Here is a 27,789-nt window from a genome sequence, read left to right as displayed (position 1 = left end):
TGACCCCCAGGGAACAGAGCAGAGCAACCAAGAGTCCTCGAAAAATTCATTCTGCACATGAATTACACTGAATATTATGGGCTTTAGCATAGCAAACATGACATGGCCACATAACATCAGCCTTCTGTGAAGGCAAAAATAGATAATCCCATTCCTTTTACATGGCATCATTTTTCCTAAGGCATTTTTAAGGGTAAAGCTGATGACGTCTGAGGTTCGACAAGGACAGAGCTCATTACACAAAAAGCTCCTTTTTCCTTTTTCTCATCTAATGAGCACTGTCATGTGTGAAATTCCAGGTGTGAACATGAAGCGGAGTACTTTCATTTCAAGATACGAAGGCAACAGTTTAGCAATTAAATAAATCTAAGGGTAGGAACAAAATCGAACGTGCCAATTCTATCAACAAGAACAAAGACGACTGCCTGATTTAATTACGCAAGCGATTCCACAAGCACAAAGAGAATTATGCGAATGCATATGCCTAATTAGCTCGGAATATTTGTGCTCCGGTTTTCCCGCATATTTGCTGGAACAACGTTTTGACTAGATTTCAAACGCCTCTAGAGTTAAATGAGGCCACAGTTGTGAGTTCCGTGTAAATTAACACTGGTCGACGGTTGAGTAAAACGAGGACGCGGATTTGATCAGTCCCAAAAGACAGACAAACAGACAGACATCAGACACCGAAACACGCACAGCTGAGCCTGTCTGGAGCTTTGAAGTAGGATGAATAACCTCTAAAAAAAAATGGGTGCGCTATAAAAGATACAAAACAATAATTAAATTAATGACATCCGCCCATATACGAAAAGCTCCATAAAACAAGAGATGTCTTTCTTTATGCAGCTATTGACCCTTTAATGCCCCTTCTTCCTGCTCACAAACCAGATTAGCCCCTCCCCAGCATAAACCTGGTTTCATAAGCCTGAGGAGATTTTCAGGTGTGAGCTGGCACACAATTTCATTACCGGTTCTCCGAATTGTGTATTAATCTGGCAGAGGTCAGCATCAATCCCTTGATCTAAGCCAAATAGATCAAAGCGAGGGAGCAAAACCATAACCCTTTGGTTTATGGCATTGATAATGGACATCATAATCTGTTCATTCATTAACAAAACAGATTAAATAAAACATATTTGTTTGTCATCGCTCCTGGCAAATAGCACTTTTAGGGAAACGATTGGCATCAGATGGTTGGATCTAAGTATTAGCTCGACGCACGTGACCTGAAAATGACTGGCTTGTGTTACAGCAGATGTCCTCATAGGCAAGTGACAAACAAGAGAGCTGCAATAAATGACCATGGAGCTGTATAATAAATTCAAAACAGTAGGGATCGATGTTATTATCGTCGATAAGCTGATAATTATTTTCATGTTATGGCTGATATTTAAAAATATTTATTATATACTAAAATTGATATACTATCAATTTGATATTGCTAAAGATTACATTTAACGGTGTTATTATACTATTAGTGTTTCTCTAACTGATCCTAACCCTAACCCTATAGTAAGTACATGCAGTTATTACTCAGTACTTAAATGTAAAATTGGGTCAATGAGATGATGGGTAATTTTTTTGTACAAAGGCCTTAAGTAGTACAACTAGATCTCTTTTATTGAATCCAAAAGTTTTTAATTATATTTTGCTACATATAAAGGTATTTTAAAGATTTTGAAGTGTCAAAAGGTCATTTGGTTTAACCGTCCAAAGGCCAATACAGCCATTTCATTTGAGATTAAAATATCTTAAAATGTAATAAATGTATATATTTTTTTATTCTGGCATGATTTTATAACATCATATATCAACATAGTGCAAAATGGTATTAAAATTATTTGTAGAAGTCGTTGCTTTGTTATGAGAAAGAATGTCCGGAAAAATGAATTTCATTGATGTCATTCGGAGTAACCAATATAAAGAGACCATTTTGGATCAAGTCATGCGGTCAATATCATGTTACAGGATGTGACATCATTCAGACACCTGCAAAGAACAACATGGTCATGAAGCAAAGTGGCTAACTCTCTTTTAACTATTTGAAAAATTCATGTTTTCACTTGCTCATACGCATGTCCTGAAACATCAGGTCATTCGGTACAACCGCTATAAAACATGGAAAATGTAAAACTTGTACTAAATGTAAAATGTTTGACTGTCCTTTTGCTAGCTATCTAGCAAGCTAACTAGCTAGCTAGATATCAGCCTGTTAGCATTGTTTGAAAATATCATCATTTGGTATAACCAAAGTGTCATTCAGTAAAACCGAAATTTTGGTAAAACCGAATGGCTTTTTTGGTGACAAATTTTGTCCATATTGTAAAAAATGACAAAAGCAGTGTTAATTCATTATAAAAACCACATTATCTCATTGTTAACACTTTTTCTCCAATCTCCATTATGTTTTTTTACACTTTTAAAAACCTTATTATTCAATGACCCAATTATACTGTAACAGGGTTACACTTTATTTTAAGGTGCTCAGTGTAATTATACATTTAAGTACTGAGTAATATTAATTAACATGTACTTACTATAGGGTAGGGTTAGGAATATGGTTTGGTTTAGGGTTAGTTGCATGCAATTATTTATAATTTAATGTAATTACTATTGTAAGTACATGTAACATATGTCGCAAGGACTGTAAAATAAAGTGTTACCTAATAAATCTTAACCGCTTTTAGAGATTAAATTTAAGTGTGTGTTACATGGAATAAATAATATCACCAATATTATTTATTCCATGTAACACTCACTTAAATTTAATCTCTAAAAACAGTTTACTATAGTAAGTAAATGTAACATATGTCCTTGTTACATATGTTACATGCACTTACTATAGTTATTAAATTAAATTATACATAATTACATGCAAGGGCGTAGATTTGGTTTCAACTTTGGGGGGGTTGAACGTTGGTATGGTTGTATTGTACTGGGGGGGTTGTAACTGATGGCTTTGAATATTAGGGGGGTTACCTCCCCCCCATCCCCCCACAAACTACGCCCCTGATTACATGCAACTAACCCTAAACCAAGCCATAACCAGTCCATCCCAACAGAAAATAATTATGTTATGCAATATACGATAAATGTTGTCAAATCCAATGCTGCAAGTTTAAATTCTAAATACCATTCCCAGTTAAAGTTAAAAAAAAAGGCCTAAATATCAAAATATCACATTTTACTGTTACAAACCAATAAATCCTGAAGTTGTAAAGAAAATGCAAAAAAAACAACTATTTTATGGAATAAATACTGTCAGATCCCATTTTTCGCGCCTTGTTTAAGAGTTATCCTCAATGAGAATTCAAAGTATAGTACCATTTATGGTAGTCCAGGCCTACATTTCAATACTTCAAAGGAAGTATGACCACATTATCAGGTGATCAGTATACTATATATTTCATATTATACAGAATTATCCAATAAACTGCCAAGGAAAGCAATTTCTAACCATTTTGCACCAAACATCCTGAATCCACAGGTCAAATCACAAGATGGAAGAGATGGTGGGCAACCTGATTGAAGTCATTCATCTCTGGAGATGAGCTGTTTGCAAACGGCTTGTCAAAGCTCTGTACTTATCATCCATCATGAAATGGTCACCGTTGTCACTACTGAACTCATAAATGGCAATATAGTTATTTAATAAAATTACCAAAAAAAGCATTAGATGTGTAAGTTTGTCCCAGGCAAGAGCCAAAAACCACCACTGGGTATATAGTGTTATATAAAAGAACATAATTACTATAGATTTGTTATAAGGACAGAGTATGTCGAATTGGGTGTATGGATTTTAGTCCACTCATGAATTTGCTCAGGCCCTGCAGCAAGGCTACTTGCAGACTGTGCCAAAAAAAGAATGAAGGAAGAAAAAAATAACCTTTTGTATTTATGGAAACGGAGTGAGCGCCTCAAGACTCGACATAATCAACTTTCACATGGACTGTTTCACTAATGAAGCATGGAATTGTCGGAAATGAGAACATGTCAACTGTGAAAACGGTCAGTCAGGGAAGCAGATCAGCTGCTTTGGTCATAGCTGACATCAGCAGATAATTAACTGGTTCAGGACTCTAGTGGCAGTAATTAGACTGAGAGAAATACGTATTACGAAGACTGAATTCAGTCCTACTGGAAACTGTAATTGTGCTTCTGTTTGGACACGGCACGTCTACTTGTTAAAATGTGATATTTTAGCATTTCAACACTAGTTGTGGTGTGCAGCATCTTTTTCCTGGCAGGCGCTGATCCTCTGGAAAGAATCCTGGTGCTAACAAAGTCGGCTCTAATGTAATTCTATGAAGTGTCTAAAGACAAACAAAATGGATGGTTAAAAGACAAGCCAAAAGGCTTAAAAAGGCTTAGAGTAATAAAACCGTGCTCTTTATGTAGGTTTTTCACCTTTGCTGATGCAATTCACTGACCACATATAGTATTTGACATCTGTGTGGAATTTAACAAGCAATTATGAGAAATAATGCCAAGGCGGCACTGTTTTGATTCACATTCTGGTTAGGGGTTTGTTCAAATTGTGAATTATAATTATCATTTACATTTTTATGAATAATTAGTCATTTTTATTGTCAATAATAATGAATCAAATTATCATTGTTATTATTTTAATTTATTATTTAGAAAAGTATTCAACTTTTGCAATTAATACAACCTAAATAGCTTAACATACACTCTTTATATTTCTGTAATCTGTAGATAATTACAGCCTTAGCCATAAAAAAATTATTATTTATATTATGTATTAATTGTTAGTTATTTATATTATTAATAACAATTTATCAAAATATTATTATTTAATTATTAGTAGTATCAAACTTATTAAATTGAAGGGATAGTTCACCCAAAAATGAAAATTCTGTCATCATTTAAACTCGTAAGGAGCCGTTCACACAGAACATTTTTTCCATTCCATGGTGCTACTTTTCCATTATTGTTCAAAGTAATCACGTGCTAGATGGACGCCTTTAACCACTGCGCTTGCGTCTCGCATGACACGGCAACAGCATTCTAAAAACATGGCGCTCAAGTTAAAATACGTTTGAAACAATGTATCTCTAGACCTTGCGCTTTTTTCCGTTCTACTGACATGCGTTCTGTGTGAACCAGCCCTAGGACTTTTGTTCATCTTCGAAACACAAATGAAATCTGAGAGACTTCTGTCTTCCATTGACAGTTCACACAACTACCACTTCGACACTTCAAAAAGTTCATAAAGAGATCGTAGTTAATTTAGTCCAAATTTTCTGAAGAGACTGGATTGCTTTATATGATTTTAAATATGAATTTTGTCTTTTATTCACATATAAACATTGATCAGCAAACATAAACAGAAGCTCAGCCGAACCTGCTTGATGAGAACAAACCTCATTGGTTCTTGGGGAAGCTCAAATGTGCCGAGTAACACACAAGAATTAACCTCATTGGTTCTCGCACATCAAGCAAACATGCTTGAGCTTCAGTTTACCATAACTAATGTGAGTTGATGAATGTTTATATGAATAAAAGCCTAAATTAAACATGGTCATCATATAAAGCGAGTAAAACGCTCAATACCAAATGAGTTTTATGATCTCTTTGAACTTTTTGAAGCATCAAGTGGTAGTTGCGTAGACTGTCAATGGAGGGACAAAAATCACTCAGATTTCATTAAAAAGATCTTCATTTGTATTTCGAAGATGAACGAAAGTCTTACAGGTTTGGAAAAACATGAGGGTGAGTAATTAATGACAGAATTTTCATTTTTGGGAACTAACCTTTAATATAACCCAAATAGCTTAACGTACTCGCCATTCTTTTAGTAAATATTTACAGCCTTAATGCCCGTTCACACTAAGGATGATAACTACTAAATATCTATAACTTTAACTATACCAATGAAAGACATTGTTCTGTTTATTCTAAGCTTAACATATGCTGAACATTGAACGTTTTTGCTCTTTCTTGTTAGCATGCTACGTTTCGAGCACATCTAAACAACAAATATAGCTAGTGTAATCGATCTAATCTAACGGTGAATGTATAGTTGAATAGAGTCTTTTTCACTGCGACTTCAAAGGAAACAAGACAATGTTGTCGAAACTAGCGCTAAATACCTGAGGTAATTATGTTTATACTGTTTGCTAGCCTGGTATATTAATCTCATCTCTGTTAATACTGCTCACCATTCCTAGGGTATGAGCAATTGTTTTCCTTGAAAATGGGGTTTGACTTGTTTAACAGCGATGGATTGTTTGGCGATTAACCCTTAAATGCATACCTCGGGTCTTTAGTGACCCGGGACGTCATTCACTACCCTCCTCCTCATTCATTTTTTAAAGTTAGACATCAACATTCTTGGTATTCCTCAATTAATTCATTATAAAGAATATAACAAGAAAAATATCATAAAATTATAAAAGAATGCCTATTTTTGTATTCATTTTTTGTAAAAATTGTATAGGGTCGCAAACGACCTGAGCTGTGTATGAGTGTACGTATTTTTTTCTGCACAACAATAATTGAATCTTAGATGACAGAATAAGTGCAATTCACCTTTATTCCACAAGGTGGCAATGTCTGAAACACAATGCTGAAGTGACGACTCATTTAAACAGAAAACGAAATAATAAGAAAAACATGAAATGGCTCAGCGATTTACTGCAGAACAAGTACTGAACGCAATCAAATATGACTGTAACTGTTACTGGATGGATCTGGTGAAGCTGTTAGTGATCGAAATATTGATTTTGAAGATGTTGAAAATTATATAGTTTCGAAAATACATTTGAGATCGTGAATGGGCTCATATTCGTGACCTCAAACATAAAACTAGCCCATTATTTGCTGAATTTACTGGGAAATGAGCTCTGATGAGGACAGTGGTGATGGCATAAAACATCTACTCAAACGGAGCCCTTTCAAGCTCCAAAAGGTAACAAAATACAATTTATTTTATTCTTCTGTAATTGTTACTCTAATATCAGAGGAGTTTTATATTATCGCGACAGGTAGAGATCCTTCCGTGTTAGATATAGATCCGGGTCGATAAAGACCCGAATATGTAAGAATGATTGGCAAAACAGTCATGCATTTAAGGGTTAACTTCTTCACAACGTCATCTGCCTTTTAAATGCGCGAGCCCTTTAAACTCAAATAGATTCTGATTGGCTGTCAGTGTTTTATTGTTCAACAGCTAGGAAAAAAAATCATTCTGATATTGTTCATCTATATCGTTATTGTTCTTATAGCTATGGTGTGTTATTTTATATTTAGAACGATTTTTAGAACTATATCTTTATAGTTATCGTTCTTGGTGTGAACAGGCCTTTAGTCATAGAAAAATGCATTCCATGAGATAAAAATGAACAAAATGTTGATTTCTAAAGCCTTTTTTTTTTTTGTAATGTAATGTTTTACTCATCTACCACAATAATGTCTTTAAATTATCTTCATATGAGGGCTTTTCTCAGCAAATATTGACATGCAATTCATTTGATTGATTAATTAATCAGTATATTATGTAATCAATCTGATTCAATTTTATTCACAATTGACAGCCCTAGTAAATACGCAATAATATTGTACCAAACTCATATCAATATTTCACAGTGATGTCATAATTTTTCTTAACCTAAAGTCTTTTATGTTGTAAATCATTTTAATGGCAGTATTAACAATGTAAAAAGCTCTCTCTTTGTTCTCAGTCATTTCAACAGTACATGGCTGTGAATCAAAGACTCCCGCTGTTGTCATCATTGCATGTTTTTTTTCGTTTTTTTTTAATGCAGCTCCCCTCTTGAGGGTGAACAGATGGGTTTTGCAATGATGCTTCAAACGTTTTGATGGGATCAGATTGACTGGTCCAGGTTTTATAATGTGAGTTACAGAACAAAACCACCACAGATTTCTTAAAGAGCATTGAGAGACCTGCTTCTCCAGTTATAATAATTACACACACACACACCACAGGGGGAAAAACACTATGCCTACTCCATTAAAACTTGGCTTTGGTTCCCGTTACACACAACCTTTCTACTGACAAGTGACAAAACATCCCCATAAAATAGTCAATTAAAGCACGAATCCAGTCTAGTTGTGCTCAACTAATTGCTGAATCCAGTCACTGCAGGTCTGAGGCCACAAAAAGGCCTTTGAAAATCAAACGGACCAGTTCATCACTGTCATTCTGGTAATACACTCACTCTTTCCACTCTGGTCAAAAAAGAAAAAAAAGAAAAAAAGTAGATCAGTTCCCATGGCAACATAGCACAGCAGGCTCCTGTTGACTAGCAGTAGCATCACTGTAGGGGCATTGAGGAGAGATGCCTCATCCTCAGCAAGCCACAAGTGTGTCTGGCCATGCGCCATAGACCCAGCTCAAAGCCAACAAGGACAATAGTGGTTTTATGAATGAGAAGGCACAGGCTCTTTACCTCTGTGTATTAAGCCTATGGTCCAGACCGATGCATGTCTGCGTGCTCACATAAAACTAATCTGGTGTAATTCTAGCTTTAGAAATGTATTTATCTTGTAATTCTAGCTTTCGAAAATCTAATCTGCCTTTTTGATATCTGTATTTGAGATGTTTAAGAAGGGCCATCATGCCTGGAGTTAGTTCACATCATCGACGCTGAACTTGTTTGCACAAATTAAATAATTTTTTGTTTAAATGCTCTTCTGGTCCTCAGGCAAAGGCTACTGATAAATTGCAGCATGAATAGAGAACACAGTGGAGTTGAAAGTGCCATATTGATGTAGAAATGTCTACATTTGAGTGTCATTTTCAGGAGGATGTGTGATGCAGGTCAAGAATATTAGGAAAACATACAATAGATATTTCAACAGAAGGCAACTTACTGTGTTTCAGTCACTGATATGGACTTAAAATAAAGTTGTATATTATTATTACATGGCCATTTGCACATTCAGTGGTTAAATATTTTTGAATAAATCCATGAAATATGTGTTTAAAAACAACAGTACACTCATAAAAATAACGGTTCCAAAAGGTTTTTTTTGCAATGACATAAATGAACCGTTTTTAGTTCCCCAAAGAATATTTCAGTGAACCGTTCCATAAAATATTTCTTTAAAGAACATTTTAATAATCTACATAACATTTTGTCACAATAAAGAATCTTTTTTGTGGGTTGAGCTTCGGATGATAAAGGTTTTTAATGAAACCATTGATGCCTATATAGAAACTTTATTTTTAAGAGTCTCTTGTTTTTAAGATTTATGAATTTCATTTGTATAGTAAAATTACATCAAATTGAATATAAATAATGCTTACATATTATTATGGATTAAAATCACTAATCGCTAAAAAGAAAACTAGAGCTCAATAAAACATTTTGTATGAATGTTAATGGAACAAGGGAATGGACAATTTCAGTTTATGCGATTCGTATTCATAAATTGTAAAACAATAAATAAAATATGTAAATTAATGAATATGAATCACATAAACTGAAATGTACAGAAGAGGATTAGGGCCAAGCAATAATAAAAAATTAAAACCATCTCGAGATTAAAGTTGTTAAATTTCGAGAAAAAACTCGTTATATTTCGAGAAAAAAGTCGAAATAAAATTTTGAGAATAAACTCGTTAAATTACGAGAATAAACTCGTTAAATTTCAAGAAAAAAGTTGAGATAAAATGTTGAGAATAAACTTGTTAAATTATGAGAAAAAACTTGTTAAATTTCGAGAAAAAAGTCGAGATAAATTGTTGAGAATAAACTCATTAAATTACGAGAAAAAAGTTGTTAGATTATGAGAACAAATTCATTAAATTATTAAAAAAAATTGTCGTTAAATTTCGAGAAAAAAAGTCGAGATAAAATGTTGAGAATAAATTATGTTAAATTATTAGTTAAATTATGAGAACAAATTCGTAATTTAACAAGTTTATTCTCAACATTTTATCCAGACTTTTTTCTCGAAATTTAACAACATTTTTCTCATAATTTAACGAATTAGTTCTCGTAATTTAACAACTTTTTTCTCGTAATTTAATGAGTTTATTCTCAACATTTTATCTCGACTTTTTTCTCGAAATTTAACGAGTTTTTTTCTCGTAATTTAACGAGTTTATTCTCAACATTTTATCTCGACTTTTTTCTCGAAATTTAACGAGTTTTTTTCTCATAATTTAACGAGTTTATTCTCAACATTTTATCTCGACTTTTTTCTCGAAATTTAACGAGTTTTTTTCTTGTAATTTACTGACTTTATTCTCAACATTTTATCTCGACTTTTTTCTTGAAATTTAACGAGTTTTTTCTCGTAATTTAATGAGTTTTTTCTGAACATTTTATCTCGACCTTTTTCTCAAATTTAACGAGTTTTTTCTCGTAATTTAACGAGTTTATTCTCAACATTTTATCTCGACTTTTTTCTCGAAATTTAACGAGTTTTTTCTCGAAATTTAACAACTTTAATCTCGAGATGGTTTTATTTTTTTATTATTGCTTGGCCCTAATCCTCTTCTGTAGAAATGGTACATTCCCTTGTTCCATTAAGATTTATACAAAATATTTTATTATTTTTATTATTTAAATTTAAATGGTTTTGCCTCCATTTTTTTTGTGTACCATAAAAAATATTTGGTAGCAATATTTTAGGTTTTACAGATTGAATTTACAAACATTTACAGTACAAAAAAAAAAAAAAAAAAAACTATATTTCATTAATTGATATAATGTTAATATCCCAACTTACTGAAGTACTAAAATCTGTTTTGTATAATATACTGATAATATCCATAAAAACACAGGTGTTAATGGGACAACCACATGTGGAATCACACACTGAGGTAAATACTAAAAGGTATACAAGGCCATATATAAACTTATTTGGTAAACAGCCATTTGATAGGGGGTAAGGTATGTAATTATCACAAAAAATACCAGTTCAAGGAGATACAGCACCCCTTCTATGTGTTTTTTTCCCTCATTTAACAATTATTTGTTCCCGGAACGTTCTGAGAATGTTGGTTTATGGTTGAAAAGGTCAAATTAATTTGGCTTTCAATAAGAACAGCAACAGTTGCTATGCGAACCAAACCGCTTTTGTAGTTGAATAAAACATTTTATTGAATGAACTGTTCTTGTATACGGACTCAAATGTTTTATTCATATGGCTCACTAGCGGTTTTAGACATTCTGTCATGTGGTGTGAATGCGTTTTGGGTACGGTTCGCATTTTATTTGAAAGCAATCCGTTCTAAATCGTGGAAGTGACGACGTATAGTTTTTTCAGAACTGTGTAGTTCTGAGTGCAACAAAAACATAAAAACAATGTTGTTTGGTTACAGTTGTAAACAGTGACCGATAGTACTCACTGTACAGTGATATTCACATTCAGTGGTTTAGACCCAGAAATGAAAATAACAATGTGAAAAAGGAGGTAGAATTAAACCCAAGTTCAGACCAAACAACCAAACAAGTGTTAAAGGGTTAGTTCACCCAAAAATGAAAATTCTGTCATTAATTACTCACCCTCATGTCCTTCCAAACCCATAAGACTTTCATTTATCTTCAGAACACAAATGAAGATCTTTTTGATGAAATCTGAGTGATTTCTGTCCCTCCGTTGACAGCTACGCAACTACCACTTTGACGCTTCAAAAAGTTCCTAAAGAGATCGTAAAACTAATCCATATTTAGTCCAAATTTTCTGAAGAGACACAATCGCTTTATATGTTGAACAGATTAATAATCTTTAAACATTGATCAGCGAACATAAACAGAAGCTCAACCGAACCTGCTTGACGCACGAGAACAAACCACATTGGTTCAAGCGTGTGGCGTAACACACAAGAGAATGAACATCGATTGGTTCTCGCACGTCAAGCAAACATGCTTGAGCTTCAGTTTACCACAATTGGTGTGTGAGTTGATGAATGTTTACATGGGAATAAAAACCTAAATTCAATCTGTTCATCATATAAAGCAATCGTGTCTCTTCAGAATATTTGGACTAAACCGCTCAACTCATATGGATTAGTTTTACGATCCCCTTATGAACTTTTTGAAGCATCAAAGTAGTGGTTGCGTAACTGTCAACGGAGGGACAGAAAGCTCTCAGATTTCATCAAAAAGATCTTCATTTGTGTTCCGAAGATAAACAAAAGTCTTACGGGTTTGAAACGACATGAGGGTGAGTAGCCTAATTAATGACAGAATTTTCATTTTTGGATGAACTATCCCTTTAAAAGAGTCGTTTCTGACTTTGTTTTCTTGCATTTAAAGACTGACTATAGCAGAAACCAATAGAATTCGATTGCCGGCTGTGAGCATTTCATTGGCTAATGAATAAATAGCTCCTTCACTGAATCATCTCGTTCGAACTAATTAAATGAACAAAACATCTCGGTTGTCAAATAACTGAATGAACAAAATAGCCAATCTTGTTAACGAATCAGCCGTCTCATTCTTGAACTTTTAATCGATTCGGTTGTTTTGTGGCGCATCTGGCGCATATCGAACCTGCAGAAAATGAATCTGAAGTGAATGAATCTTTTTGGTAATCAAAAGATTCGCGTCACTGAGATGAATCACAGTCTTCAAATTCCTTCACCTCAGGCACTTTTTCATATTCCCTCAGCTACTTGGTGATTTTTTGCGAGTGCGCAAAATCACCAAGAACTGAAAATGAATAGAAATGTCTGAGGAGCGAACACAGACCGAGCGCCCAGCACTGCAGCACCAAATGCCCTGGTCAGACGTCACATGCTGTTTATACACAAGTGCTTCAGAGTGATGTAGGGCTACCTGCATCTTGTTTTTGTCTGAGAGGTTCTGTTGTGTCTTTGAGCTGTTTTGTTCGCAAACGGCCAAAGGAAAGCAAACAAATCGCAGACAAATCAAACGCACAAGTGGTTATGATCTAAACAATCATATTTGGTCTGTCTGTTAATTTGATTCGTTTTCATGAGAGAGACTGTTTATATTCCGCATTGCGTTTAACAATTAGAACCTCCATAGATACAATGTAGTTCGTTTGGAATTATTAGAAATTCAAACGTGCAATTTCAGAACGTTCAAATTAAACATTCAAACAAAACCTTTTGGAAAGGTTTTGAAGCTGGGCGCTCAAACAGGTTGTCCACAAAATAACCCAAAAATATCTCACCGTCTATGGCAAATATGGACGGAACCAGGAGCAATGTAATTCCAACAGATATCAGACACTTGGTCCACACTCCGTCCAGGTCAACATATTTTCGGCACAAGGACAAGCCTATCCATTCCGACATGCCTTGGGTTCCAGCGTTGCCATTCCCGCTATTGGAGCCCAAAATGTAGAAATCGTTGCGCGCATTTCTTGGGGCCATCGGGCTAGAGATAAATTCAGCAATAGGCCGAAAGGTCCCGAAAAAGACATTTGATCTATCCTTTCCAGTTCCTTAGACTGAGGTCTTCTCTCCGCTGTTCTGCTCTATGTCAGCATTGAAACTTTAAGGCGATGCGTCTTCAAAGCGCATTCAGAAGCATCCGTGACCACCACATCAATCACGCGCGCGTTATTAGAGCAGGTTATCTATCGCGCTTCATGAAACACACATTCAGCATAGGAATCCAAGAGCGTCAATCCTATAATCCCGCTATTATATCGATGATGCTGCGACGGAAAATCGTCTGCTTTTGATTGGGAAAAAATACCGCGTCTCCAAGCGAGCGTATGCAGGCAAACTGGTGATGAGGACTGATGTACAAGAGGAAGACGACCTCTGCTGGGTTTACATGAGGATGGCTGGTGCCACCAATGAAAACCTGCTTCTGTCCATCGACATCATGCTGCCTGTTATTGTGGGTCATTCTGCTACATTCTTTATCATTTTATACATTATTAGACTTTTTATACTGCCTTTAAGTGGTAAATAAATAGTGTATTATAAAGCAAAATTGTTATTAAAATGATAATAATAATGTAATCTCTTATAGAATGAGTGACAGTTTCAAATTTAATTTTGCCACAAGGTGTTTATGAAAGAATTCAATGCTGATACTTCAAATACCTAGTTTCAACAATCCGCTAAGATAAATGTTACAGTTAAAATATACATTTGTTACTCAACTAAAAAGTGGACAATGTAATGAAAATACAGCAGTAATTTAATTTCTAAATACTTGGTATTTAAATACGTGTAGGCGTCTCTTTAAAGAAATTTTAGCAGTATTAATGTCCTTGTGTACTTATGGTAAGTGTCTGTTACATAACCGGAAGCACCAATATCAAACGTCACAAAAAATTCCGCTTCCACCCGCATGATGGCGCAATTTCGTCAGTTTCAACTTAAGCTTTTTGGGCCTGGTACAAGATTATATTTTTGTTTATTTTCTAATATAATATAAATAGATTTAAAATATATATATATATATATATATATATATATATATATATATATATATATATATATATATATATATATATATATGATGCAAATAGACAAACTAAAATATAATCTTCAGAAGCTAAAAATCTTATTTGTGATAAGTATTTTAAACTAATGATTCCACAAAAGTAGCCAACATCTATCAAGCTGGAACATACACTAAAAATGTTGGGTTAAACATTAGCCCAACTTTCTGGGCAGTTTTATTTATCTCAACTATTGTTTAAAAAATACTATATGGCTGGCTTAAAGCATTATAGTTCACTTTCAAATGAAAATTAGCCCAAGTTTTACTCACCCTCAAGCCATCCTAGATGTATGACTTTCTTTCTGATGAACACAATCAGAGAAATATTAATAAATATCATGTCGCATCTAAGCTTTATAATGGATCAACGAAAGTGTCTCCATCCATCATAAACATACTCCACATGGCTCCGGGGGGGTTAATAAAGGCCTTCTGAAGCGATGCGTTTGTGTAAAAAAATATCCATATTTAACAAGTTATAGTAAAAAGGGTTAGTTCACCCAAAAATGAAAATAATGTCCTTTATTACTTACCCTCATGTCGTACCCTTTTTGTGCGCCAAAAAAACAAAATAAAGACTTTTCAATATCTATATGGTCCGAGTTCAAAACACTGCTTCAGAGATTTACGAATTGAATCAGTGAATCGTCACGTGATTTCAGCAGTTTAGCCGTTTGATAGGAGATCCGAATCACTCATTCGAAACAAAAGATTCATAAAGCTAAAGCAATATTCATATAGATATTGTTGAAAAGTCGTTATTTTGTTTTTTTTGGTGCACAAAAAGTATCTTATCGTTTTATAATATTAAGTTAAGAACCACTGAAGTCTACGGAAGAGGATTAGGGCCAAGCAATAATAAAAAAAAAACATCTCGAGATTAAAGTTGTTAAATTACGAGAAAAAACTCATTAAATTTCGAGAAAAAGGTCGAGATAAAATGTTGAGAATAAACTCATTAAATTACAAGAAAAAATTCGTTAAATTTCAAGAAAAAAGTTGAGATAAAATGTTGAGAATAAACTCATTAAATTACGAGAAAAAACTCGTTAAATTTCAAGAAAAAAGTCGAGATAAAATGTTGAGAATAAATTCATTAAATTATGAGAAAAATGTCATTAAATTTCGAGAAAAAAGTCGAGATAAAATGTTGAGAATAAACATTAAATTATGAGGAAAAAGTCGTTAAATTACGAGAACAAATTCGTTAAATAAACGACTTTATTCTCAACATTTTATCTACTTTTTTTCTCGAAATTTAACGAATTTGTTCTCATAATTTAACGAATTTATTCTCAACATTTTATCTCAACTTTTTCCTCGAAATTTAACGAGTTTTTCTCATAATTTAACGAGTTTATTCTCAAAATTTTATCTCGACTTTTTTCTTGAAATTTAACGAGTTTTTTCTTGTAATTTAACGAGTTTATTCTCAACATTTTATTTCGACTTTTTTCTCGAAATTTCTCGAGTTTTTTCTTGAAATTTAACAACTTTAATCTCGAGATGGTTTTATTTTTTATTATTGCTTGGCCCAAATCCTCTTCCGTAGAAGTCACATGAACCGTTTCAAATATATTTTTAGTACCTTTATGGACCATGAGAGTTAGAATGGCTTTGCTCTCAATGCAGGCCTCACTGATCCATCGGATTTTATCAAAAATATCTTAATTTGTGTTTTGAAGATGAACGAAGGTCTTACGGGTGTAGAACGACATGAGGGTGAGTAATAAATGACATTATTTTCATTTTTGGGTGAACTAACCCTTTAAGTAAAATATCTAGCTTCCACCAGACCGCCTTCCGTATTCTACTTACGAAGGTGTAAAACTCTCACAGTTCAAAAAGTTTACATTACATCCTATGCCTTCCTTATTCAACCCAAGGAAAACTTAACTGACATGACGCCAGTTTACACTTTCTTGGTAACTTGAATACGGAAGGGCGGTCTGGCTAAAGCTAGATATTGTACTTCACAACTATATTTTTTAAACAAATGCATCGCTTCACTTCAGGCCTTTATTAACCCCCCGGAGCCGTGTGGAGTACATTTATGATGGATGGATGTAGATGGAAGCATTTTTCAGGTCGTACTCATTGATCCTCGCTCAATGCCATTATAAAGCTTGGATGCGTCAGGATATTTATTAACATTAATGAACTCAAAATAGGTTGGAAATTAAAAATCAGATATAATTACTAGAGGCAACAATAATAATCAAAAGGTGAACATTTATTAATAAGCAATTTAATGTTTAATTATCAATCATTAAACTTTTAAATAAATGTTAATTTCAAACATATTTTGGATTCATTTTAAGCAAGCAATACAGTAATTTTTAAACAAGAGTTGGGTTAAATAAAACTACCCAGAAGGTTGGACAAACATTTAATCCAACCGCTGAGTTTTCAACCCAACTTGGGTTGTTTTTAACCCAGCATTTTTCAGAGTGTACCACATTCTTCATATTCTCAGTTGTCTTAAAGATATCTTTAAATAAAGACAAACAAACATTGTGTGCCCGCAGCAATATATATTTTAATTCAAAGTGAATTTTGACAATACACCATCATTTCTGTAATTTGACACTCACCAATAGTCACCAGGAAAACCCGCTTTCTGTGACAAAGTACATAAGGCTTGGTCACATATAAATCACTGAGAACTAGAGAGAAATACGACCGCAAACTGTAAGAGACAATACATCAAAAAAAAAAAAAAAAAGGTTCCCAGTCCTCATATAGTGAATATTGCACAGTGCAGTGGCTACATGGCAAACTAATGTAGCATAGAAATCAAAAGCAAACAGAAATCAGAAAGCCACAAAAAATGTACAAATATGAAAACAGTAACAGTTCAGATTTAGTCAATCAAGTCTGTTTGCTCTTAAGTCTAAATATTATCCGATAACTTGCAGTGAGATTTAACTTTTACTAAAATATAATCTGCAGAAGAGTTAAAAATAGATCTAAAGCAATCCAACCCAAATCTTACGGCAAGTGTTACACAGTAGCACATATGACAAATACAAGGACCCTGAATAAACTGTACAAGAAGTTCTAAAAGAAAAACACGGATCAAAGAAATCAAAAACTGTTTGGTTTGGGAGTTTCAAAGACATTTCATCTTTAGTTTCGTTTGCAGATCTCTCTCTCTCTCTCTCCTCACTCTTATTAGGTTGGGTTTGGTAGACCTTATTAGAAGGAAAACATTTCTGAAATGTGAATTAATGCAAAGAATTCATATAATGTGCGAATGAGTAGCAATTTAGTACTCGTCTCTAGTGCTACATGCTAAATATAAAATATAGGGTCATAATGTGAGGAACCACACCACATTTCGGACTGTATCTCCATGAAGTCGGCTACGCTAAAGCAATAAACTCTGATAACGTCCTGTGAAACAAAGGGCAATGTTCATTCTACTTTACAAATGGTGGTTTACATTCACAGTGTATCATGTAAAGCTTCCCAAATACAAGAAAACCGTGTCTTGGGTGTTTAGTCAGCATAATAACAACAATCCCTGATATCATTTCATTATTGTTTTGTTGTTGTTGTTGTTGTCATTGTTGGTCATAAAAATATAAATTAATCAAGCATGATTGGATTTTCCTTTCCACGATTTTTAAGAAACAAACATCCATTTTTCACCGCACAGGCGATTACTGCATTGCATGAGTACCTATTGGTTATCAGGTTATCAACATCCAACAGGAAGTCTACCGTGGATTACGAACTACTTTATTAAGCAACTGGTCGGTAACAGCACTTCAGTTACGACTATCAAACACCGCAGTTACGCTTTCATTCCTCGGTCAAGCATGAAAGCGAGGAAGAGGCTGGCAGGCAGTGTTTGTCAAAGGGATATAAAGGTCTGAAGCACATTTCAAAGGCACTAACGCAGTGTCGCTCGCTTTTAAGAGCAGGGACCGACGGGAGAATGAACACACCCATATATAATCGCCCACAAAATGAGAACGGCTGCCGGGTCCGGCTTAAAACACAAGCAAAACGTGCATTCTGTATCGTTTTTTTTTTTTCATTTCTTAATACATGTATATACCTGATACAACTTGTGTGCATTTCAATGTAAAATTATAATAATAAGGGGGAAAATTAAATCAAATGAAAATCCTAAGCACTGTAGTTACCGAGATGAGACGCCCAAATGCGATTGTTTTGCCCAAACCTAAATTTTGTCTAGCTTATCAAACGTATCAAGTGCTGAAATTAATATTCTGAAATGGTAAGATGAGTGGGTCGTTGAATACAGAATTTATATATTAAAACAAAAAGTTAAATCTATCCTGCAAGCTATGCTTTAACAAAATGCAAATATACGTACTAAGATAGATATACACCAATATGCATCTAATACGTAAGATTAGCCCCAAGATAACAACAGATAAAACACTGATGCAAACGAAACGTAAAAGAATACAAAACCCACGCACACAAAAACCCCAAAATCTCCATTACTTGCAATACAGTAGTTACAATGACACTTCAAAAAAAGAAAGCAAAACAGAGAAAGAGGCATTAAAATGCTTCTGATGCCAGTCAGTACGGTAAAACCCAAAAAACAAACAAACAAACGGGAAAAGAAAACAAAAAAAAAAAAAAAAAAAAAATCATCATCTCACTTCTATTTCAAGGTAATTAGACATATATAAAAATAAGAAGGCTAAGAACAAAGTTAATCATCTAATTTCACAGCTATTATGAAGTGGCAATCAGTATATAGCAGCTTATCTATGATACATTCAAGAATAAATGAAACAAAGTCATAACTTGCCCGAAAAAGCTAAACATCAACCTCAACATTTTACATAGATTTTTTTTCTGTTAAATACGGCCTCAACTACACTACGTTCGAGGTCTACGCTAAAACAGTAGCTACTCTGCTTAAGAAATGAATTACTGTCTTTGGTGTAGCGAAAGCATAATAATGAAAGAATGCACCTAATGAAAAACTCAAATCTAAAAAGAAATTCACACAGAAAAAAAAAGCTATTTCTCCCTGACGGAATGTATGAAATAAAAACAGCCAGCGTCAAAAAAGCAATTAAACGGTGAGAGAGGGAATACAAAAATCCAAATCTTGTCACATGCATCTATGAAGAAAATTGCACACAATCAACTCTCATCTTATAAAGCACTGAATACTCCAGCAATGATAGACTTTACAGTTGGATACTCAATACTGAATAATTCTGCACAAAGCAAACATGAAACCATACAATATCATCAAAGAGCTATCTGCTGATACAAGTCCAACACCGATAACACTTCTAACTCTAAAATTAACATAAAACTCGTGGAAAGAAAACGAAAAACCCCCCCCCCCCCTCCCCCTCAAATCTATGGATTGTATTGCAGTTTCATTAAACAGTGTAAATACTATTAGAGTAGAAACAGATTATCAAATATGAAAGTACTCAAACGTTTCTATACATAGTTCATCGGCCTCTGCTACGGCAAAGCACGTTATACTCGAAAAAATCGAACTCTGCTACCACTCAGCGTAATGCATCCACCTGTAAATACCACACGCTTCCGAATAATGCGCAAATCATCTAAGGCGTTAAACGAAACATTTCGCCATTTCGTCAAATCATGAGCCGATCAGGTGAGATTTTATTGTCGGTTGTCAATTGGATCGACACCCAAGCCGCTTTCCAAACAAAAACTCCTGTCGAGACCCTAAGAGATGAATTAAATAATGATAAATGACACCGATGTAGATATTACGTAAGCTAACGAATACGCAAATGCACCAAGCTCGAGAAAAAAACCCAAAAAGATCTATGAAACAGCCCTAATATAAAAATCACAAATAACGATTGAAAATGTTTCAAGTGCTGCAGTCCGGTACACGCATGACTGCACGTAGGACTCGGGGTAACTTGCAACAACATGTATTTTAAGGCACTGTTTATTGAACCCCAAGGATTCAATGCAGCAAGTCTTACAACATATACACAGAGGGTGAAAAGCGACGGTTTGCAGCCCCCCTCCCCCTTTTTTGAAGTCCAACATTGTTTTTTTGCCCATGCAGAGACATGCAGCGTGACAGAACCTTTTCAACACCGGTCTAAAAGAGAGACTTAACACTGAGGAGCATGGGGCTACTACGGAAAAATACAGACAGGTAACACCGGGTCGCCACAAGGGGGACTCGCACACACACACTGGAGACAGGGATGGCTTGAACGAGAGTCACTGTGTCTAATACGCACGTCAGAAGGCAATATCGAAAAATAGCATAGGGGAACTGCTGCGACCCTCTGCCGAGGATCTCACGACTAGGGATTTTGTTGTATCAAATGTGCAAAAACACATTAAAAGTGAGTTTTTGTGTTCAATCCACTCGCTCGCTCACGCATCCATTTGTTTGTTTTATTCTCCATGATATCTATAAAGCTCAATTTGCATCATCATCATCAAACTTTATAAGAAAAGGAAACGAAAAGAAAGATGTTGCGGCTCAGTGCCGGCTGCGTGCGCGTGGCTGCCGTGGGCTCCAGCTCAGATGTATGGGTACTGACTGAGTTTGCTGGGGCTGAGGGGGAAGCCTGCGTAGACGGGCGACGCCACATAGGAGTGCGGGGGAAAGAGGGCTTTGAACTGGCCCTGCGGGAGCAGGGTGGGGGAGGGCAGAAGCCTGTGGTTGATGCCCACGCTGATGCCCTGGTGGTGCACCAGGCTGTAGGCGGGTTGCAAGACGGGTCGGGGGCCCGGTGGTGGGCACGGCGAAGGCAAGAGGTGGGCCACGGGCCCGGAAGGTGGATAGGAGAGGAGGGCGGGAGGTGGTGGGTGGCCGGCCGAGTGTGTGGGGCTGCCGTGGGGAAGCGGGAAGGTGGGACCGTGCACTGTGGGTGGGATGAAGGCCTGCGGCCGGCGCGGCTGCCTGTAGTTGCCGTTCCACTCCTTGTGGCAGGAGCCGTAATGCTGGACCTGAGCGGGGATGAAACAAAACAATGTCATTTTAAATATTAACTTAAAGACCTAATGAATTACCCCATCTGGACAATTTTCCTATTAAAGTCGCTATGAAATGAAAGTAGCGACAGATTTTTTCTTCTGTACTGTGATAACCATCCAAGTGTAACTGATTATCGAGATCAAAATTTACGTTGGGGAAATTTACTTCTATCCATCAGTTATTGATTGAATGGAGGCAGATCTGAATGCAAGCTTGAAGCTGATTGTAAGAAAAGCAGACTAAATGATTCACCAGAAGATTGTGTAGACCAGGGGTCTCAAACTCAAATTGGCGGGGGGCCGTTTCTGTGATTGACACCTCATAGGAGGGCCATATTAACATTCAAGCGCAAGAAAGCGCAACATTTCAGAAAATTTACTTTCCTTTGCATTGTTTCTCATTTACTTTCATTAGGTCTACTAAAATGTTTTTATACCTATACTATAAATATTTTATTTACCATACTAAATGTAAACAGCAGTGTCTCTCTCATTGTTACAGAGTGTAATATAATTATATAATACTATTACTAATATAATACTACTAATATAGCCTACTAATATAATACTACTAATATAGCCTACTAATATAATACTATTAATTGCAATAGTCTGGTGCAACTTCTCACATCCAACAAAGTGCATGGAATAAAAAAAATGTGTAATTTAGGAACAAAACCAGCAAAACTTGTGGCGTGGAGGGGTCAGAAATAAACAAAAAACTGGAGCTATATCTATCAACTTTATTTTGTCAAAAAATAAGAATCTCTCATTGTTACATACATTATTAGTTTTTAACATTTAGTGGAAGTATTTTCCCTTACTTTATGTTAGCTTAAATAACATTAAAATCTTGCACTGAACAAGACTGTACTGAACAAATACAATCCCTGAATACATTTGTACACTCTTCTGTTTCTTGACAGACACCTGACAGCGCTTGCGCTCACACAGCTGAGACACATTTGTCCAAGATGCCGTTTGAACATCAGTAACGTTTAATGGTTGCATCGGACGCGTTTCGGTGGTTTTAAATTGACGCTTGTGACTTAAAGTTGAGTGCTTTTATTGTGATTTAGGTAAGCGCGCTCATAATAGAAGCGGTTCAGAGCGCGGCTCATGGTTGCATAGCAACGACAGACGCCACTGGAGCGAAAGCGCATTGGAAAGGAGAATGCGGCACGGCCGCTTATGTGACGCGATATGTGAATGCCCCCATAGAACGGCGACTTTTTCTTTGCATATCAGTCAGGTAGCAACTAGGGAATAATAATAATTTAGCGGGCCGGATTATGTTTTATTTTTGAGATTAGTTGCGGGCCGGGTAGAGGGGGAGAACGGGCTGTAAATGGCCCGCGGGCCGGCAGTTTGAGACCACTGGTGTAGACATTTTGATTAAAAATTATGATAAAAAAGTGAAACAGTAAATAAACATGCATGGATAAACTTTCATAAAACATGCATTTACAAAATAGGGTGACATTTCATGCTGACTTTAAAATAGGACTTGGGTGGCTCATCTTTTTTATTTTTATTTAAAGGGATAGTTCACCCAAAAATGAAAATTATCCCATGATTTACTCACCCTTGAGCCATCCTAGATGTATGACAATCTTCTTTCAGACGAACACAATTGGAGATATATTTAAAAATATCTTGGCTCTTCCAAGCTTTATAATGGTTGTAAAGGGGGGACCAGATTTTTTCAGCTCAAAAAAATTCATCCATCCATTATAAAAAAATATAATGGATGAAGCAAAGTGATGTGTTTTTGTAAGAAAAATGTCCATATTTAAAACTTCATAAACTAAAATAATTAGTCAAATAATTCTGACGCGATGTATGCCGCGTTCGCAAATAGGGCTGTGCAACAAAGTTAAGCTCCTCTTCTCTTATATCAAAATCCTCCGACATCTCTCTTTAAAATTTCTCATTTTAGACTTCTAATTTGTGACCGGTGTTTTGTTGTGCTCTGTCCTCTGCACTTCAGTGTTCGTCAATACGTCACGCGTCAGGTCAGGGGTTACTCTTCCGCCGCAAATTGATGTGTACGACCGTCTGCCGAAAGCATTTAAATATTGATATTTTTCTTTCAAAAACCCATCGCTTCACATCAGAAGGCCTTTATTAACCCCTGGAGTCGTATGGATTATTTTTATGATGGATGGATGCATTTTTTGGGGCTACAAAATCTGGCCCCCCCCTTCACTACAATTATAAAGCTTGGTAGAGCCAGGATATTTTTAAATACATCTCCAATTGTGTTTGTCTGAAAAAAGATAACACCTAGGATGATTTGAGGGTGAGTAAATCATGGTATAATTTTCATTTTTGGGTGAACTAACCCTTTAAATAACCAACAGCTTTAGTTTACATAATAGTCATGAACTATGATTTGCTACTTGGTAGTCAGTTGCAGGCATTATTAGTGGGACATGAATCTGTATAGTGCAGGACGAGTCATCAGCATTTTTGGTTTAAACATACGATAAACATTTTAATCCATGTACTGTTTGGGATGTAAAAAAACGTTTTGGAACAGAATCAGTGTATGGTTTTATCCAACATCAGCATTCACAATGTTTATTTTAGTAAAAAGATTAATTTAGTATGAACTACATTTTCAATTCGTAAAGTATTACTGAGAGAAGCCAGAGAGTTAAGACCGACAGACCTGGCCAAAGCCTGGCAGCTGTGGCTGGAATGAAGAGCTCAGTTTCTGCTGGCGGGGCAGCGTGGGCGTGGAAAGGTGGCTCAGTCGTCCTGGGCCGCAGCGACCTCTGGACTGGCAGGAGGATTCTAAGACTGCAGAGAGCAGAAAAGACCAAAAAAGTGAGTTATCGATACATAAAAGGGATACGAGGAAAGGAGGATGATTAAACTTAAATGCAAAACTTGAGCTAATATAAATGAACGTTTGCAGTTTGGCACAAGAACTGCAGCTTGTACGAACTGAATCAGCTGCCAGTATTCACTGACGTACTGCTCACAAGAAAGTAATTTAAACATCAAAAACAACAATTACGAACTGTGAGGCTGAAAAACAAAAAAACTGGGACCTACCAACTTATAAACAAACTTAGATAGCAATGTATCTAAAACATAAACTCTCCTCAAACTTTCCATGGACACCCCAAAACAAACATGTTGCCAGGGTAACGTGCCATGAGAAGCCTCTGAAAGAGTTTACCACTCCAGCAATATTTCTTTCATAGCATGCGTCGAAAACAAAGCATTGGCTCCATGTAGGAAGCAGGACAGATATGCTTTGATACGAAAGGGGGAGGCCGGGAAAATATTTTCAAAAAACCAAAGTAAATAAATTTAGGGCAGTCAACACGCAGAGTAAAAATGAATACAGGAATGAAAAGATCACAGGTATGGGAGAGGAAGCTCAAACCGAAAGGGTGTCACTCAACACTGGGATGTCGCGCACAAGACACAGGGTCGCAGTGCACGTTATACCCATATAATCACCTGCGATAGCCTCTGTGACAACTTCCTGTTTCTCTCCTATGACCTGTAAAGTAGACATTGGCTGTGACCACACTAAAAAACTTGTTGTGCAGAAGGAACTTTGTATTAATAGCCCAATTTTAGACTGGAAAAAAGTCCATTCAGAGTAACCAGTCTATACAATTTCACAAAACAGCAACTGTTCAACGGTACGGAATGAAGCAAGTCAGTTTATATTTTTACTACGCAGCTATGTAAAATCTGAGCCGTGGATGTAAACGGGATGCAAATAGCACTTCAAAAAACTGTTGTACATTAACCCGTACAAGACAAAGGATCATTACAGGTTTGACAGAAGTTGAGCTCTTTAGACAGTCAAACTTCTGGCATGATGGCACAGAAAATAATTTTGAAAATAGTTAATTAAGTAAAAAACGTTTTTGTTGTAATGCGCTTACAATGGAAGTCTATTTAACATAGCATTGCACTAGAATACAAGTTAAAATACACATTTTTTTTTAAAATACAGCCAGGACATTTAAACATTATACAGTCAAACCAAAAATTATTCAAACATTTTTGATATGTTTTTACTAGTGGGTGCAGGACACTATAGTTCATTTATGTAAGTGAGGATAGCAAAATAAACTTTGACATATTATATCCAAAAATTCTTCATACAGTGGACTACCAGCAAAACTGACCAAAAATTATTCAGACACTTTGACCTGACCTGTTTTGCTTAAGTGTTATCTGACATAATTAAGATTATTTTTTTCTGACACAGTTTAACTTTGAGATCTTGTCATATTTTATTACCATTTTTTAAACTATAGTGAATAAACTGTTTTAATGAATGAAATGTTCAAGGTGTCTGAATAAATTTTGGTTTGACTGTATGCTAGGGTAAGAAAGTGTTTGTCTATGCAAAGTTATAATACAATTAGGGATGCATCGATATGAAAACTTTGGCTGATACCGGTAACCAATAATTCTTTATATTTGAACGCTAATAACCAATATATATGCTGATAAATCTAAATACAATTATATAATTTTTGAGAGCCTGATTACAAAAACAAAAGCCATGTCTCAAGCACACAATTATAATGTTCTCATTATAATTTTAAGTAGCCTATATGACAGACTTGTGCTGCACATTACACTTAACTGTAGTTTCCTTTTTGAAGTGACTCCAATCATATTTCAAGCGATTCAAAACCATCATGGTGAACAGAGTGCATCTAAAGGGTCTCCACTGAGGGAAATAATCCATTATTTATCAGCTTTGATATAATCGGCCAAATTTTCTAATTGGGCCACTAACAATAACATTAAAAATGAACATATTGGCCGATACCGATATGGTGGCCAATATATCGTGCAACTCTAAATCCAATCCAAACTCATGTCATGCAAAGTAAACTTTTGCACAATACACGCACAAATAACACAAAGGGAGATGAGATACACTACTGTTCAATTTTAAGCACTTTTGTTCAACAGGGACGCATTAAATTAATCAAAAGTGACCGTAAAGACATTTATAATGTTACAAAAGATTTCTATTTCAAATAGTTGCTATTTTAAACGTCCAATTCATCAAAGTATCAAAATGGGGGGGAAAAGCATCAGGATTTACACAAAAATATGAAGCTGCACAAGTGTTTTTAACAATATTTCTTGAGCAGCAAATCATCATATTAGAATGATTTCTGAAGGATCATGTGACACTGAAGACTGGAGTAATGATGCTGAAAATTCAGCTTTGCATCACAAGAATAAATCATTTAAAAATATATTAAAATAGAAAACCGTTTTTAAATTGTAATAATATTTAACAGAATTACTGTTTTACTGTATTTTGATCAAATAAATGCAGCTTTGGTAAGCATCAGAGACTTCTTTCAAAAGTCTTACCAACTCCAAACTTTTGAATAGTTGTGTAGCTATCTGCAAAGTATTGTTAACATGAAGCAAACTCCACCGACAGGAATTACATCTTTTAGTAGAACTTTAACAGCATAGAAAGATAAAAGGTTGATTTAGATAACACTTCAGCTCTTAATGCCCCATAGACTTCCATAGTAAATTTTTTGTTCATTTTTACAATCTGAAGGACAAGTTGAATGATTTTCAGTAATAATCGACAGCCTGTATCAAACCTAAAGCTGCAGTTATTCTTCACCATACGGACAATCCATACCTGTGTTGGCCATGTGGTGCTCACTGTTGGGATGATGGTTATTGTTCAGCACTCTCATGGGCGGCACCACCACGGTCCTCACTGCAGGTTTATTCAGCCTTGTGTTGGGGTGTCCACGCCTGGCCTGGGGTTCCTGGTTCTGGTTGTGATTGGTCAGAAAGCGTCTTTCGGGGAAGGGGCTGTCGTGGGGTCCTAGGGAGGAGTCTGACGGGGGTGAACCGTCTACTGTTTCACACCCACTTTCATGGCCATCATCTTCCGATATACTGCAGTAAGGCAGAGAAGGGCAAAAACATCAAAATACATGCAGACTCAACCTCACCTCACAGTTCTACTGGTGTTGAATATAAAACGGCGTACCTGCTGGGTCTTTTGCACGGTGAGGGGCTGGATTGTGCCGAGGCTGAGGAGCTGGTGCTGAGACTGCTATCAGGACTGCTGAGGGAACACACTCGCTCCATGTTCAGAGAGCCTGTGCAAGCTTCACACTCTGGACTGCCCTTACACCTATCAAAGACCACATCACTCAATTTAGCTACAAGAGTGATATGTATGCAAGCTAAACAGAATTTAATACATGTTTGTCCATGTGCAAGTCCACAAATGACAGTATTTTCAAGTAGTATTTTATTTAGTAGCATTATATTTCCTTGGAATCTACTTACAGTGTTAGTTAGTCAAGATGTTTTGCAGCAAAACAGTTATAAT

General features: G+C 35.6%; 2 protein-coding genes across 6 annotated transcripts in view; both read right to left on the bottom strand.

Moving 5' to 3' along the window:
* Positions 1-13,730, bottom strand: part of kiaa1549la (KIAA1549-like a) — a 72,052-nt gene extending 58,322 nt beyond the window's left edge. For 4 of the 5 annotated variants that reach the window (XM_048157694.1, XM_048157696.1, XM_048157695.1 and 1 more), the window contains exon 1: positions 13,141-13,730. In XM_048157694.1, the coding sequence (XP_048013651.1) occupies positions 13,141-13,342 (202 nt within the window). In that variant the 5' untranslated portion in view covers positions 13,343-13,730. The remainder of the gene's footprint in view (positions 1-13,140) is intronic. The other variant, XM_048157697.1, reaches the window with a different exon arrangement.
* Positions 13,731-16,951: 3,221 nt separating this feature from the next.
* Positions 16,952-27,789, bottom strand: part of hipk3a (homeodomain interacting protein kinase 3a) — a 47,470-nt gene continuing 36,632 nt past the window's right edge. Inside the window, 4 exon segments of the mRNA XM_048158980.1 lie at positions 16,952-21,392; positions 24,094-24,224; positions 27,082-27,347; positions 27,442-27,588. Coding sequence (XP_048014937.1) covers positions 20,964-21,392; positions 24,094-24,224; positions 27,082-27,347; positions 27,442-27,588 — 973 coding nt within the window. The 3' untranslated portion in view covers positions 16,952-20,963.

The sequence above is a fragment of the Megalobrama amblycephala genome, linkage group LG15, assembly GCF_018812025.1.
Source record: "Megalobrama amblycephala isolate DHTTF-2021 linkage group LG15, ASM1881202v1, whole genome shotgun sequence".
Taxonomy (NCBI): Eukaryota; Metazoa; Chordata; class Actinopteri; order Cypriniformes; family Xenocyprididae; genus Megalobrama; species Megalobrama amblycephala.
Note: the sequence above shows the minus strand (reverse complement) of the source record. Positions and strands in the feature narration are given on the sequence as shown.